At 42.4% G+C, this 16979-nt stretch overlaps 1 protein-coding gene across 2 annotated transcripts in view; it reads right to left on the reverse strand.

Annotated features, from left to right (window-relative positions):
• The window catches only part of tecpr2 (tectonin beta-propeller repeat containing 2), a 95465-nt gene that overhangs the window by 36190 nt on the left and 42296 nt on the right, over nt 1–16979 (reverse strand). For both annotated transcript variants that reach the window (XM_023799070.2, XM_023799071.2), the window contains one exon: nt 6305–6485. In XM_023799070.2, the coding sequence (XP_023654838.2) occupies nt 6305–6485 (181 nt within the window). The remainder of the gene's footprint in view (nt 1–6304; nt 6486–16979) is intronic.

Consider the following 16979-nt stretch of genomic DNA (forward strand, 5'->3'; position numbering starts at 1 on the left):
AGCATCTTGCAGTTGATGGAGATTTGTGGGATGCACATCCAGGGTACGAAGCTCCCGTTCCACCACATCCCAAAGATGCTCTATTGGGTTGAGATCTGGTGACTGTGGGGGCCATTTTAGTACAGTGAACTCATTGTCATGTTCAAGAAACCAATTTGAAATGATTCGAGCTTTGTAACATGGTGCATTATCCTGCTGGAAGTAGCCATCAGAGGATGGGTACATGGTGGTCATAAAGGGATGGACATGGTCAGAAACAATGCTCAGGTAGGCCGTGGCATTTAAACGATGCCCAATTGGCACTAAGGGGCCTAAAGTGTGCCAAGAAAACATCCCCCACACCATTACACCACCACCACCAGCCTGCACAGTGGTAACAAGGCATGATGGATCCATGTTCTCATTCTGTTTACGCCAAATTCTGACTCTACCATTTGAATGTCTCAACAGAAATCGAGACTCATCAGACCAGGCAACATTTTTCCAGTCTTCAACTGTCCAATTTTGGTGAGCTCGTGCAAATTGTAGCCTCTTTTTCCTATTTGTAGTGGAGATGAGTGGTACCCGGTGGGGTCTTCTGCTGTTGTAGCCCATCCGCCTCAAGGTTGTGCGTGTTGTGGCTTCACAAATGCTTTGCTGCATACCTCGGTTGTAACGAGTGGTTATTTCAGTCAAAGTTGCTCTTCTATCAGCTTGAATCAGTCGGCCCATTCTCCTCTGACCTCTAGCATCAACAAGGCATTTTCGCCCACAGGACTGCCGCATACTGGATGTTTTTCCCTTTGCACACCATTCTTTGTAAACCCTAGAAATGGTTGTGCGTGAAAATCCCAGTAACTGAGCAGATTGTGAAATACTCAGACCGGCCCGTCTGGCACCAACAACCATGCCACGCTCAAAATTGCTTAAATCACCTTTCTTTCCCATTCTGACATTCAGTTTGGAGTTCAGGAGATTGTCTTGACCAGGACCACACCCCTAAATGCATTGAAGCAACTTCCATGTGATTGGTTGATTAGATAATTGCATTAATGAGAAATTGAACAGGTGTTCCTAATAATCCTTTAGGTGAGTGTATATCTGTAATTTGACAAAATCCAATGTTGTGTGATATGTTACATACATTTTATGAATTTACTTAATCAAATAGAAAACAGAAAATCATTTGCACGCACTGCATAAAAAAGATTTCCTTTCGCTGTTTTCAGTGGTGCGCACTCCGGAGACAGGCATGCATTCTACAGCAGGGATGCCTTTTTCTGCATGACACCAGTACCAGAGTTTATGCCAGTGGAAAATCAACCTTGAAGTACCGTCCTTTCAGTACTTTCTTGAAGTACCAAAAGTTCGGTACCTGGTGCTGTGGAACAATGCCCTTACTCTTGGGTTTCCTAAAAAGAAGCTATAATTGAAATATATGGGGCAGCCAAAATACCCAACAGGGAACATGTCTGCTGAAAGAAATAATGAATGTTTATGTAGGAGGATATCTGCAACAACCCAATCAGTCAGTCAGAGAGATATCCATGAGTGTGGTCTTACACAGCATTCATATAGAGGACATTTCCCTCTTGGGGGAACAATCCATGGCATGCAAAATAAGTACTACAATAAGGAGAGTTATAGGTAAATGCATGCTATAGGCTGAACTTCATCCAAACATGGTCCAAGATCTTATGCGCCTAAAATCAGGACCTCAGATCAGCTTAAATCAGACGGCTTATCTGTTAACCCATGGAAGTAAAAGAAAAAACCTGTATAAATTGGTCATGGCTTTTTGCTTATTGCATCTAACTCGTAAACTGGGAAAAAACTGAAAAGCAAGCAGACAACCAGGGCAGCTCATTTCTTGCCATGGCTGCCACAGCCAAAGGACATGAACTCTGAAGCTCAACCAACAGCAGATGAATGTTATAGACTAATGATATATTGCTGGCTTCAAATCAGTCTGAAAGTCTGAGAAAGAGGGCAGCAAGAAGTCGAGTTCAATTTTACTGTGTAAGGACGCATGAGGCTTGTACGTGACATCTCAGGCTTTCATGCAAAAAAAATAAACTGTGCACAATAACTGTAATTTTATTTCTTCAGATCTTCAAGATCTGAAACAAGGAGCAGCTGTATTATGGAGAGAATGGATTTAGAAGTCTTTTAAGAATACAACAAGCTGCATCGTTTTTTGTGATCTTTATCTTTAGTGTAGTTCCTCCCCATTTTTATGCGCAAAACAAGGGAAAAAATAGTTTTGTGTGGTGCTGGTCCCTAAATTTCCAGGCCTTTCCACTGATATTTGATGTGTCTCTAGTGCCCAACACGATAGATCTGAGTTATTTACTGATCAGTGTGCGAGACTCCTGCAATTCCCCAACTCTACGTTGTACAAATGATTTGGCAGAACTTCATGCTGGCAGGATGAAGGACTTCTCACTCTCACTCAAAGTGTTACTACTATTAACTTTGATTAACACATACAAGCAGTGAAGTCAGTACTCATATTTTAAATTGTCATTTATAAGATTCATATGTTTTATAGGTCTAAATATTTATATTGTATGTATTTCTCATTTGACCACCATTTTCCAGTGACAGTAACAACAGGTACGTTAATGGTATATACAAATGTCTGGAGGGGCCATGGAGAGTTCATTTTTTTTTTATCCAAAAAGTCTTACAGTAGAGACAAGGGCTACAATGGGATTTGAACCCATACATTTTGCGTTGTTAACTACCAATTGAGTTACAGAAGCATAGTTGACCCTACTAATGTAAATTATGCTTTGGTTTGACGTGCCTACAAAAAACTAAATTGAGCTCACTTTGGCGCCACCAGAAACTGCGAGATACATCTCACTGCATATTGGTTCAAAACTGGACACATCATTTAATTTTTCAATATGGGGCAATTGTGCAATATACAGGAGGCGTGAAACTCCTAATATTCACATTCCCAAAAGACTTAATGATTAAGACTACAATGATTTCCTGATGTTCCTTTGGCACAATAAAAAAACTGAAAAAAACACACATAGGTTTTCATGTTAGGTGTGATAAATCGTGATTAGTCACAGAAAGCTGTGTGATTTATTTGTAATTTTTTTTAAAATCGATTCACATTCCTAGTGAATTTATAGGTAGATGTCCCCTGTTTTGGACTGGCATACCCCATCTAGGGTGTCCCCACCCATCCAGGGTGTACCTCAGGGTTGTGCCCTGTGATGGACTGGAAGCCTGCCCTGGGTGACTCCCTGCCTTGCCCTGTGATAGACTGGCATCCCATCCAGGGTGCCCCCTGCCTTGTGCCCTGTGAAGGACAGGCATCCCATCAGGGTATACCGCAGGGTTGTGCCCTGTGATGGACTGGCATCCCATCTAGGGTCTCCCCTGCCTTGTGCCCTGTGATGGACTGGCATCCCATCCAGGGTGTACCTCAGGGTTGTGCCCTGTGATGGACTGGCACCCTGCCCAGGATGTCCCCCTGCCTTGCCCTGTGATGGACTGGCATCCCATCCAGGGTGTACCCCAGGGTTGTGCCCTGTGATGGACTGGCATCCCATCTAGGGTGTCCCCTGTGATGGACAGGCATCCCATCCAGGGTATACCTCAGTGTTGTGCCCTGTGATGAACTGGCATCCCATCTAGGGCATCCCCAGCCTTGTGCCTAGTGATGGACTTGCACCCTAAACTAGGGACTGGGGGGCAGGGAGGTTAATTAAGAATATAGGTGGGGAGAGATGGAAAGCCCCAATTAATATTAAAAGTGGACACTGTAAAAGGCCTACCCTTTGCGGTCTGTATTGAAACAAAAATGAATGATTTAGAGACTTTAATTTCATCAGACATACGATATTGTAGGAATAACAAAAACATGGATGAGTGACAATGATGGAGAAGAATATAATATGGATGGTTACACGTTGTTCCGTAGAGACCGGATAGGCAAAAAGGGAGGTGGTGTTGCAGTATACGTAAAAGAAAACTTGCAGGCAAGGGAGCTCACTTATAAAAATAAAAGTACAGAAGCTGTATGGATAAAACTAGATGCGAAAAACTCAAATGGCCTAATTGTCTGTGTTTGTTATAGAACACCTAATATAGCTGCAGAGGAAAGCAGAATGTTATATGACGATATCAGGATTATATGTAATAAAAATTATGTGGTGGTTATGGGCGATTTTAATTTAGTTGGGATACAGTGGGACATAGTCTTTGGGTCTTCTATAAATGAACTTGAGATGGTGGAATTAGGACAGGATCATTTTTTTACTCAGTTTGTTAATACCCCTATCAGGGGAGAAGCCCTTCTTGATCTTGATTTCTCTAATAACCAGGATAGGATTGGAAAATTAGTGGTTTTAGAACTACTGGATGGTAGTGATCAAGGCATGGTCAAATTTGAGGTTGATATTTGTGTCCAAAGAGCAAAGTCCAAAACAAAAGTATACAGTGTTAGGAAGGCTAACTTGATGGTATGAGACTGAAACTAGGAACTATAAACTGGATGGAATTAAATAGCAAAATTGTTGAAAAGGCATGGGATTTTTTTTAAAGTACAGTGGTACCTCAGTTCTCAAACTCATTAGAACTCGAATTTCTTAAAAGTCGAACCAAGCAGTTCGGAAAAAAATTACCTAGTACTCGATCTGAATCTCAGAAGTCAAACCGTGAAGTTGTACGCGCGGGAAAATGAGTCACGTGGCATGTCTCTCAGCAGAAACAAAGGGTAACGATTCAGTCTCAGCCTCGCATTCACTGTGATAGCATCATGCATGTTTACACTAGCTGAATACATTTAGACAGTAAAAATACATTTAGACAATGATAGACAGTAACAGTAATTATTATTATATAATAAAATACATTTAAAAATAAAGATTTCTTATTCATTATTTTAATATTAATAATAAAGCATTAATACATTTAATTATAATAATATTGTCATGCCGAGCGAGGACGGAACGGAGACAAAGACGCAGATGTCAGGGTATCGGGGAATACGGGGTTTAATTACAAGTAAGGCAGGCAAAACGCAGACGGACAATACAATGGCCGGACTGGGGAAACAAACTGAAACGCGGACAACATACAGAGGACTCATGCATGACAACAACCAGAAACAGCTGATCACACGGGGATTACACACGGAGTTAACGAGGGGGCATGGCACACGGAAGGAGCGGATGATCGGGGCAGGACACATTGTTTGGATAAATTTATTTTCTTACTGTTTTGATAAATGTGCTTAGATGTGTTTAGTACAGTACAGTATATGTACAGTATATTCTTGTTTTATCCGGTTCATTTTGTGCTTAAATGCTAAAAAAAAACATATTTAGGTGTAATTTTTGGGGCCGGGAACCAATTAATTGGTTTTCCATTATTTCTTATGGGGAAAATTCGATCACAACTCGAACTTTTTATGATTCGATCCAGAGTTCTGAACTGATTAAATTCGAGTTCTGAGGTACCACTGTATATGTATAACAGGCTGATGTAGTACAAAGCCTAGCTAAGCTCAAAATAAATAAATCGCAGAGCCCTGATGTCATCTTACCTGTAATTTAAAGAGATGTGGGATATTATTTGCAAACCTTTAACTTTACTATTCCAGAAATCCTTATCTGTTGGTGTGGTATCTTCTGATTGGAAGCATGCTAATATAACGCCCATATTCAAAAAAGGGGATAGAAGTAATCCAGCAAACTATAGGCCAATCAGTTTAAGTTGCATAACGGGAAAAGTAATGGAAGCTATAATCCAAGTGAAAATGGTAGATTACCTGGATTCAAATAACATTCTGAGGGATAGCCAACATGAATTTAGGAGAGGTAGATCCTGCTTAACTAATTTACTTGAGTTCTTTGAGGAAGCTACAAGAGAAATTAATCACAAAAAGGCCTATGATGTGATCTACTTAGATTTCCAGAAGGCCTTTGATGGCCATAAGTGGAAATTAGTAGGAGAACATTTTAAAATGAATTTGAGGAAGCACTTCTTTACACAGCGTGTAGAGTATGGAATAGTCTTCGTGCTAGTGTAGCGCAAGCTAAAACCCTGCGTTCCTTTAAATCAGAGCTAGATAAGATTTTAAGAACTCTGAGCTATTAAAGTTCTCCCCAAACGAGCTTGATGGGCCGAATGGCCTCCTTTTGTTTGTAAATTTCTTGTGTTCTTATGTTCTTATGCCCAGGGTGTCCCCCTGCCTTGCCCTGTGATGAACTGGCATCCCATCCAGGGTGTTCCCCTGTTTCAGACTCACTGTAACTTGGTACTGGATATGTGTCATCATAGCGTAATTGTAAAAGCATACCTGACATCATCATGCTTCCAGCGTTCCCCCTCAGGACAGAAGCTGCTAAGTCCCTCCCTGTAGAAGATGCCTCTCTGTTCACTGAGGGCCCACACAGCACTGTCTCTTGCTGTTATTTGGACCAGGGGACATGGGGAGTCCACTTTTACTGACCGGGCACAGGGACGGTCACCACTCAACCCTATAAACAATGAAAAATTATAACATTTTATTTTCTTAATTTCATCTAACAACGTATCCTGGTTTTTGAATGTTGCACAACATTTATCTTCTGAACTTATCTTTATGGCAAAGGACAACAAAAAAAAGGATTTTAATATTTTGCAAGCTTTTGGTATTTCCAGTTAGGGCTTTGCCATATCCCGATACGATACATATTTCATGATAGCACCTCGTATTTCTGGATTTTTTCTACAGATCAACAGCTGTACAAATTGGACAAAAATTCGCAAATAAAAAGAAGTTCACAAATGTCGTGTGATCCACAAATAGACAAAGGTGCAAAACCAATTTCAGGTGTTCAAATCGCTTTTTTTTGTGGACATGATTTCATACAATACAAATAACATATTTCTGGATAGTGATATATTTGTGATTTTTTTCTACAGATTGGCCTTGGTATGAATTGGACAAAAATCCACAAACAAGAGAGAAGTCACATATGTAACATGATCCACAAATAGGCAAAACATGATCCATACAAATGCAAAACCCTTCTCACATGTACAAATCACTCCAAATTTTTGTGGATATGATTGTACGCATCATAAATAAAAAATACATATCTGTGGATAATGATTTGTGTATTTGTGGTTTTTTTTCTACAGATCAGCTGTGGTATATGGAGCCCCTAAGGGAGGTTTGGGTGAGATTTTTAATTTTTTTATAATTTTGTGTTTTCTCTCTAGTTTTGAATTCCCTTGAAATACTTTTCAGGTCCAGATCTAGACTGTTCAGGTTGGGGGGGGGGGGCAATTAGAAATTTTGGGTGGGAAGTAGGGCTGGGCGATATGGCTCAAAATTCAAATTGCGATATTTTTGGACCAAAAGTCAATATACGATATGCAACGATATTTTTTCCCTATCTATTATTACTTTAAAAAAGAAGCCACACATTTATATTGTTATTTACATGTAATTGCAAACTTACAACTTTACATCATAGGCATAAACCAAAATATATTCATTAATGCAAGAAACACATCTAAACATTTACGCAAGAAAGCCAATTGTCTGAATATTAGGTGACGTAGGAGTAGATGCTTTATCTACTTTACTAGGTTTGCCTAAAAAAAATAATAATAATGTTTCAATATGCTCTTTTTAAGCTATGTTTTGTAAACAAATAAAGTGTGGCAAGAACATGCATTCAGGTAAAACAATTTCACAAATTTTGTGCAAGAAAGACAAGTCTGTCAACTGCCTCTGGCTTTAAAGATGCCCTGTGGCAGTTCACTATGTTGCCACCTGTGCTAAATGCCCTTTCTGAGGGTGAACTAGTGGCCTGTATGCAGAGATATTTTTTTGCAAGACGACTGAGAGTTGGAAAGATTGGCTCATGCTCTTTCCACCATGCATGTTTGTCTCAGTGTCAATTTCAGCTGCTTGTAGGTAGGTTGAAAGTTCAGCTTCAATTTTATCTCTGTCAGACAATGTCGATAAAGATGTTTGCCTCTTAAAGAAGCTACCAAGGCTTCGCTTCTCCTTTTTGGCTGCTGGAGGTGATGCTTGAGCTGCTTCTGAAAGTTCCCCAGCTAATTCAGGCTGGGCACTGGTCTCATCATGTTGAAGGGTCTCCACTTCAGACACAACTCTGTGTTTGACCTTTTCATACTTTTCCTCAGGAATGTATGATCTTTTGAAATGTGGATCCAAAAAAGAAGCATTGTCTAGTAGTTGCTGGGTGGCAGGGTCACCATCATTTGTTCAGATCAACGGCTTTAATCACATTTGCAGTGTTATCTGTGGTAATGCACACTTGTCGCGCGCCGTCTAATTTCCACGATTTAAGGGCATCTTTGAGCCCCAGCGCAATCGTTTCTCCGTTATGGTCATCTGGTATAAATCCTGTCTGAAGACAAACGCTCCTTATCTCCCAGTTTTCAATAAAATGAGCCGTTAGGCTCATGTATGGTTGCATGGTACGACTAGTCCACAGATCGGATGTGGTGGAGAAGTGGCGAACGTTCTGAAGCTGATTCAGAATTTTGTCCTTTGGGCAGCGCTTCTTCGGCAAAGTATTTCCGACTGGGAGTTACATATTTGGGATGAATCTGAAATCCATGTTTTTCGACAGTGGCAACAGGGACCATATCTTTTGCAATGTGGTATGTTACTGCAGCTGTTATTTCCTTCCATTTGGGGCTTGTTTTTTCATACGGTACGCAACGAGAGAACGTTGCCGCCAGCGTGATTTGTTTTGCGGCAGGGATGTTTTTCGTTGCGTTTTGAGCAGAGTTCTCGCGAAGTTTAATACATTCTTCGTACTTCGTAATGTGTTTTGTTTTCAAATGATTGAAGAGGTTCGAGGTGTTGCCGCTCTTTGTTCCTACTTCTCTCTTACAAAATTTACATATAAGAGTCTTTTGGTCTGTATCATTTTGTCTAAAGCCAAACCATTTCCAAATAACGGAGGTCACATTTGTACCTTTTTTGGCACTAAATCATCGCTGATAGCCGTACTCGTTTCTGCCTCCATCTCAGCCATTGTTGTTACTGTTTAAGATAAGCAGGAGGTAGGGTTTAATCGCAATGACTGCATTCCGGATGTGCTCCAATTAGCAGAAATAACGCACTACACACTTGTAGTGTTTAACATTAATATATCGTGATAGGTTTGTTTTCAAACGATGCATTAAAAAATATTGTTCATATCGTGCCACTCGATATATCGCACAGGCCTAGTGGGAAGCATGTTACCCAATGGACTATACTACACTGCCATAATGGCTTGTGCTCGCCAATCAAGGGACATCCTAGAGGGAGGTGGCTGAGAGGCGGAGTCGCGGAGGCGATGATGAGGCAGGTGCATGTGGACTGTGGGATGCCTCCTGTCTCACCTTTGTTCTTGCCTGATCTGTCTGCTGCCCCCACAACGTCAGCCCTTAAGAAGAAGTGGAGAGACTGAAGACAGAAGGACAAGCAAGATATTTTCCTGGGCTCCGTATCTGTCTCTGCTGTTTCCCATATGGCATGTCGGGAGGAGCCCTCCCCGGTGGTGTTCTAGCATGACGGCCGTGTGCCTGCTGCGTCCCCTGCGCACAATGCCCGTCTGCCTGTTGCTTCGCCTGCGCCTGATGCCACCACTATGCTACCAGCGCCTGCAGCTCACCCCTTTTCCAGGACTCGCCTGGCTCTCAAAGGGGCCAAGTCAGTGTAGGAACGCCATCCCGCGGATCCCCAAGGTCCTTAAAGGGGCAGCGCATGCTACTGAGATGCAGTCCCTGGCTCCTTCTTTGCCGCGCAAGGTTTCTTGCCCACAGAGGCTCCAGATCCAGTCCCCCCAGCTCCAGACCCTCCTGTTCTGCCCATCCTTGCTCCACCCACAGCGGCTCCAGATCCAGTCCCCCCGGCTCCAGATCCTGCTCCCCTGGCCCCAGTTCCGGTCCCCGATTGCCAGACCACCACTCCTCCTGCCGTGATGGAAGGAGAGGAGGAGCTCGAATGGGACCCTCTGGGATTTCCCTGATGGCCCCATTGGACCCCTCTGGGGGAGTGACTCCACCACCCTGGAATGGCAGACCCTGGCCGGGTCCCCACCTTTCGATCTCTCGGAAAGGGAGAGGACACCTGTGCAGGAGTCGGGTCCCGCCTGCCCTGCCTTGCCCCCAGGCTTACCCTCGATCCCTGTGGGTCCTGCTTAGCGGTCGCCTGCGGGTCATCCGGCTTCGACTCATTGGTCACCTGCGGGTTCCTCCGCTTTGGCTTGTCGGTTGGCTGCACCGTCGCCTGCTGTGGCTTCCCCTCCCTCCTCACCTTCACTAAGGTCCCCTTCTGACTTCCTCCTCACCTCCGCCGTCTGCCTCCTCGTCCCCTTCGAGGTCCCCTCTTGCTCCTGCCTCGTGTCCGCCAAGGGTCCCTCCAGCTCCAGCCTCATGGTCGCCTGCTGCCCCTGCGGCTACCACCTCTCACCTGCTGGGGATCCCTAGGGCTCCTCGTTGTCCCCCATCCTTTCCCTTCCAGCCACCTATGTCTGCCCCTCGTCCCTCTGCGTCTCCTATGTTCACTCCTGGTCCTTTTGTTCCTCCTGTTGGTGTTTCCCTTGTGTCTCCTTTTTTGGTGCCCCTATGCCTGTCTGCGTTCCCCGTGGTCTGTCAGTGGTTGCCCTGTTTTTTGTCCCTGTGCCTGTTTTGTGTGTCCGTCCTGTTTCCAGTACCCCGTTAATGGTCTTGTTTTATTTTCCAGGTTTCCTGTTCCTGGTCCCGTCTCTTTGTTCCCCGTAGGCGCACCCAGAATGCGCGCCTTGGGGGGGGAGTTCTGTCATGACCGGCTCATATGATCCTTCCATGTGCCACGCCCTCCTCGTTAACCTCATATGAAATCCCGATGTCATCAGCTGTTTCTTATTATTTCCTATCAGTCTTGTGGATTTAAGTCCACGTTCAAGCCGGTTTCCCCAGTCCAGTCATTGATGTTGTTACCGTATTGTGCTTCGCTTTGTTGTTTTTCCCTTAATAAACCCCGTGTCCTGAATTTCCACCTCCCTGACCCTGATTCCACGCTCCTTTCTCACACGTCCAGCACGGGGCAGAGTCCTGCACCAGGTCGGGTACCTGCAGATAGTTGCTGAAACGGGTGGATTTTAATGTTCTGGAATTTTACGGGCAGGTATGCGGCCGGGTAATTCATTACACACGGGCAGGTAGCAGGTCAATCAAAACAGTATTGTAGCCTGCAAAAATGACATATAAGCGAAAATATCTATGTATTAGACTATCATGTACAAATTGTCATCATCACAGTGTGTTCAGTATGTTGGGGGTATCGCCTCAACAAACATTCACATACACGTCTGTACCGTGTGGGACTCCCTCTCTTACTGAAGGTTTTTTACATGCCGGTATTCAACGCAACAATGGTGGCACACTGTGGATGATATACTGTTCCTGCACAGTATCCTTGATTAGACTACATTGCGCCAGACAATCTATTGTAGCGAGCGGCACTACAGGACTCATGCTCCCGTGAGGCGTTGCGGTAGGGAGTAATTTGCATGTGGGGAAATTGCGAGTATTTGTTTATGTTTTGGGGAAGAATAGAGGGGGAGTAATTGTTATAAAATAGAAGTAGGGAATTGTTGTGGTTAAATTTTTTTGTGTTGTGTTTTGTGTTGATTTGTATCCTTCTCGCCAGTCACCCTCCTACAGAACGTTAGCGAGTGGGGAGCTGTTTGAGTGTTTGTTATGGCGTTAAATTAGTGCCAAAACTCGCATGCATAAAAACCGTGACTAAGCTCGCGAGCGCACACACGCATGTGGTTCGACTTTTGGCACTAATTTAACGCCGAGCGAGTGAGCGTGGTTTTTATGCGCGCGAGTTTTGGCACTAATTTAATGCCATAGTTTGTGGCGTTATAGAGTGTTACCAGCACATACTAGACTTGTAGTCAAGACCGCCTACATCAAGACCAAGACACTACCAAGACCAGAGGGTATCGAGACCAAGACAAGACCAAGACCAAGACAGACCGAGTCAAGACCAAGACAAAGTCGAGATGAGACCATGACCGAGACCGAGACTCCCTTAACTTTTGTGTGCAGTTGAGGACTGACATGACGGGTACTGACTGGTCCCAAAGTCATCTGACAAAACAGCTAACACCTCCAACAACTGTCTAAGGGATGGGAAATATGTAACTGATTTCAATTATACTTAATTTGTAGATAAAATTGTAACATCAAATTGAAGATACACAATTATAAACTTGAAATTGCATCATGTCCCATTGTAGTAGTACTAGCCAAATGACACTGTATGATATAAACTTCCCTGAAATGGATTAGGCCTGTTAAGTCAACACAATGTGATATGCAGATGTTATTTAAAGGTCAATGGTCACATATATTTAGTCAAACAGGGAGGAGAGAGAAAACAGTTCACATTTTAAAGCAGTGATTGATTGCACTTCAGGAAAACTAAAGACTGCAACATCTTATAGCCTAGCCGTGCACGGTGGGGTCTCATTAGAATGCCTCCTCTACTAAAAACTCTCTCAACTGGGGCAGAAGATGCAGGGACTGAGAGGACTTTCAAGGCAACACTGTGTAGACTGGGGAAACGCTCTACCCAGAATTCATCTGTACAATAATCAAGACTGTTACACAAATTGGCCGAGATGGAATTCGCAAAGTATTTCACAAAGTAAACTGGTAGATCATACAAGTGTAATATTCTTATCAAACGTATAGATGACAACAATGTAGAGCAAGAACAACAATGCGGTGAAACTGTTCCAGTGAGTAAAGATTCACTTTGGAATCATTTTTCTCAGAAACATGAGTGTGCTACGCGAACAGGCGGAAGCCAGAGCAAAACGAGTTTTATATATGGTTGTAGTATATCAAGTCTATAAAGCAAATTGAAGTATAAAAGCCTATAAAGTAAGCATCGGTAATCAAATTTGTTTTGTCATTCAAAGTAGGTCTAATAGGATTTTTAAAATTTAACTTAACGCTGTCATTGAAACTTTATTTTATAGAGAGCTGAAAACAGAAAGCAGCATCAACAGAAAAAAACAGGAATTTAAAACGTGGATGCTTAGCCTGTATATTCTTTAGACTATTAAACCCACTGATTCCTTTATTTTTAAGCCTATTTTTGTGTGGAATGCCGTTGCCAAAACGTGTCCGTTGTTGCCTATATGTTGCTTAAAAATAAATATTATCTGAGTGGCAATGTTGCTGTTGCTCATATTTCTTTATGATATAATGCTTCGGTTTAAGGTGACATTTGTTAGGCATGCAGATTATTTGTCAAATTGAAGCAAGACTGGAGCAATTTAACTGGAGCGGGAGGACATTTTGGGGGAGCGTAAAAGAGTTTGAAGATGGGTAGATGGTATACTGGCTAGCTAACCTTTCAGGGTGTTTACGCTCCAGGTGCCTGGTGAAGGTTGAGGTAGTCCCGGCTGTCTCGGTCAAGGAAACTCTGCAAAATCTGCATTTTGCCGAATGCTTTTTTTTTTTTTACCTGTGCTGCAAAAAAACTCTCTGTGTTCTATGAACGCAAACTTTATGACAGAAGAATTCGCTGACATTTTTTTCAGTACTTTAACTGACGAGGTTTACTACTCACTGTGACGCTGCATCTAACATTTAAGTATCGCTACAATTATTTTGCGTGTATAACGCGTATTTTGATTGGATGAGCGCCAATGTCTGAATCACAACAAAATTCATGTATGTTATCGATTGGTTGCATTTGAAGGGCACTAAAGGCGAAATAATAATAATTTTGCACTATCGATTGTTACGTTGCGTGTCGATCTGAGACAAGACAAGACAGCGAGACCAAGACAAGACCGAGGGATCCGAGACCAAGACAAGACCAAGACATTAGACCGTCGAGACTGTGACAATACGAGACCGGTCTCGACACATACAACTCTAGCACATACCAGTGGGGGTACTGTATACTCTGTGTGCAAAACTGCTCTTCCAGGCTTCTTGCTGGGCGGAATGTTAACGGGCCCGGGCGGGTGCAGATTTAACTATCAAATAATCACGGGTGCACGGGCGGGTGTGGTGCCATATTGTGCGGGTGCGGTCGGGTGCAGGTCTCCAAAAGTGGACCCGTGCAGGACTCTGGTGTGTGGTTATAACAGGCAGCATGGTGGTGGAGTTGCACTGTTGCCTCACACCTCTGGGACCAAGGTTTGAGTCTCCGCCTGGGTTACGTGTCTGGAGTTTGCTTGTTCTCCCCATGTTGTCGTGGGGTTTCTTCCTGGTAACCCGGTTCCCCCCCCAGTCCATACACATGCTAATTGGAGCTACTAAATTGCCCATAGGTGGCAATTTGTGAGTGAATAGTGTGTGAGTGTGCCTTGCGATGGGCTGGCCGCCTGTCCTGTGTTGTTCCCCAGATCGTGCCCGTAGCTTCTGGGATAGGCTCCGGACCCCTCACAACCCAGAAGGAGAAGTGGTTTGGAAAATGGATGGATGGATTATTATTATTAATAAATGTTTTCTGTAAGGTGCTTTGGACAGTTAACCAAACATAAACTTAAGACAAACATAAGCTTATCTACTGGCATATTAAAGGCAGATTTGGAACTCAAGGACTAGTATATAAGAACATAAGAGCAGAACATGTAACATGAACAGTAATATAGTGGAAGAATGCTCCTTAAAAAGAAAAGGCATTAAAAGGTAATTACCAAACACAGCGCAGCACATCTGCGCTGATGTCATGTTAAATACAGTATTTCACCCGTATCCGTGGGGGATACGTTCCAAGACCTACTGTGGAGATCCGAAACTTTGGATAGTAGTGAACACTCTAAGTTACTTGTTTTCTGTGTACTTACATACCTATGATAAAATTTTATTTACAAATTTCAATGATACTATGGTTACTCACTGGAGGCTTCGGGTGGAGATACTGTAAAGCACTTTGAGACAATGTAATGTTGTGATAACGCGTTATACAAACATAAATTTGTTGTGGTTGTTTGTTTGTTACCAAAGCAGCGGATGCGGGGGTTCCACTGTACTGTTCTGGTGAGCTTCCTATCCAACAGTAATGTTGGTAGAGTAAGGTAGCATTTCTCCTCCACTTTCACAGGCTATGTGTGAATATCTGATGGAATGAATGAAATAAATGTGATTGGCAAATTCAGTTGGCGCAGGCTGAAGTTAATAATAATGTTCCGCGGCAGCAGACTGTAAGAGGAAAAAGAAATTAATTATTATGAATGGTGGGTCCTAATTCTGAGTGAATCGCTAGCCACTGAAAGTCAAGAGTCAGACACGCTGCCAACTCATGTAAATGCACATGCATGTGTGCAAAGCTGTCTCTAATTGAAAATCTCACTAAGGGCAGCTGACCAAAATTGGCAAACCTGGGAAAAGAGAGTGCGTCCATCTACGTAATGTCATTGTATACTGTGGTTTTAAATTGTTGAGTATTTGAATGTGATCAGTATGAAAAATACCAGTTTATTTTTTTGAGATTTTTTTTTAGATTTCCGTTGGGCGGATTTTAAGCAGAGTTTGGACTGGAGATTTTTGCTGGACCTGGCAACACGCACTGCGGACGTGGTACTTTCCAATTATTAAAAAAAGTGTGTCCGTTACTGTGTCCGTTTAACCTCGCAATACTTTTCTGTTGCTAATAATAACTGCACTGTATCCATTTAAAGTACAAAAGATATAATTAATGGATTGATAAGTATAAAGCTAAACAATACAGACATGTCCAGTTAAGTGAGCTTTAAGCATTAAACTGTGGGGGACAGTGCACACCAAAAACTAGCCTTGTGGCACAGGAAGCACAATAGTCTCTATGCTGACAACTGGTTTCACATGAGGTCACATGGTTAGGGAGCAAAATAGCTTTATACAGTGCCTGACAAAAGTCTTGTCGCTTAACCAAGTTGTAGGAACAACAAATAATAACTTGACCTGTAGTTAATCAGTTGGAATCAGAAATGGCTTATAAGAAAAGGCAAAGCCCTCTAGATTATGCTTATTATACCAAAATAAAGTTTTGCATCATTCATTGAGTTTTGTCATGTAATTAGGACAGAAAGGTCAACTTTTGCCTGGACAAAAGTCTTGTCATATGCAAAAATAATGTAGAAATTATACAGGGTTTCTGCAGGTTTTCTAAGAGTAAATTTAAGACATTTTTAAGACCTTTTTAAGACCAAATAAAGAAAATTTAAGGAAAAAAAAAATATCGTAGGGAAATTCATACGAATATATTATAATCATAAGAATTATGATATTATATTATAATCATAAGAATATACGTATTCTTCGGCCTTCCAATCGCACTACATGTCTAAATAGCGCGCTTTAGAAGAAAGGGTTCATCTGCGCATGCTTGTCAAGTTCTTCTTCGGGTTACTGACAGATGAAGCAGCACATAACGCCATCTACCGTTCAATGAATATTGAGCGATCTAAGCCATGTAGCACAGAAATTACGCTTTCGCTTCTCTTTAAAATCAAAACACATGAGGAAACAATCCCTCACAAAAATTTATGCCATGATCATATGAATTTAAGACTTGCTGGTCTGATTTAAGACCTTTTCAAGGCCTTAATTCACGGAAAAGTGATTTAAGACTGTTTAAGACTTTTTTAAGACCCGCGGAAACCCTGTTATACATATATTTCATTTAGAATACACAAACATGCTACAATAACATCAGAACATAAAGTCATGGTGCCTTGGAAAAAAAAATTATAATGCGTATGACTCCCATGAGCTTGGAGGACCACATCCATAGGTCTTGGCAATGACTGAAATAACTTGTTGATGAAGTCATCAGGAATGGCAAAGAAAGCAATTTTGCAGGACTCCCAGGGTTCGTCTAGATTCTTTGGTTTCGTCTTCCAAGCCTCCTCCTTCATCTTACCCCAGACATGCTCAATAATGTTCATGTCTGGTGACTGGGCTGGCCAATCCTGGAGCACCTTGATCCTCTTCAGTTTCAGGAACTTCAATGTGGA

This window comes from Paramormyrops kingsleyae, chromosome 14 (genome assembly GCF_048594095.1).
Source record: "Paramormyrops kingsleyae isolate MSU_618 chromosome 14, PKINGS_0.4, whole genome shotgun sequence".
Lineage (NCBI taxonomy): Eukaryota > Metazoa > Chordata > Actinopteri > Osteoglossiformes > Mormyridae > Paramormyrops > Paramormyrops kingsleyae.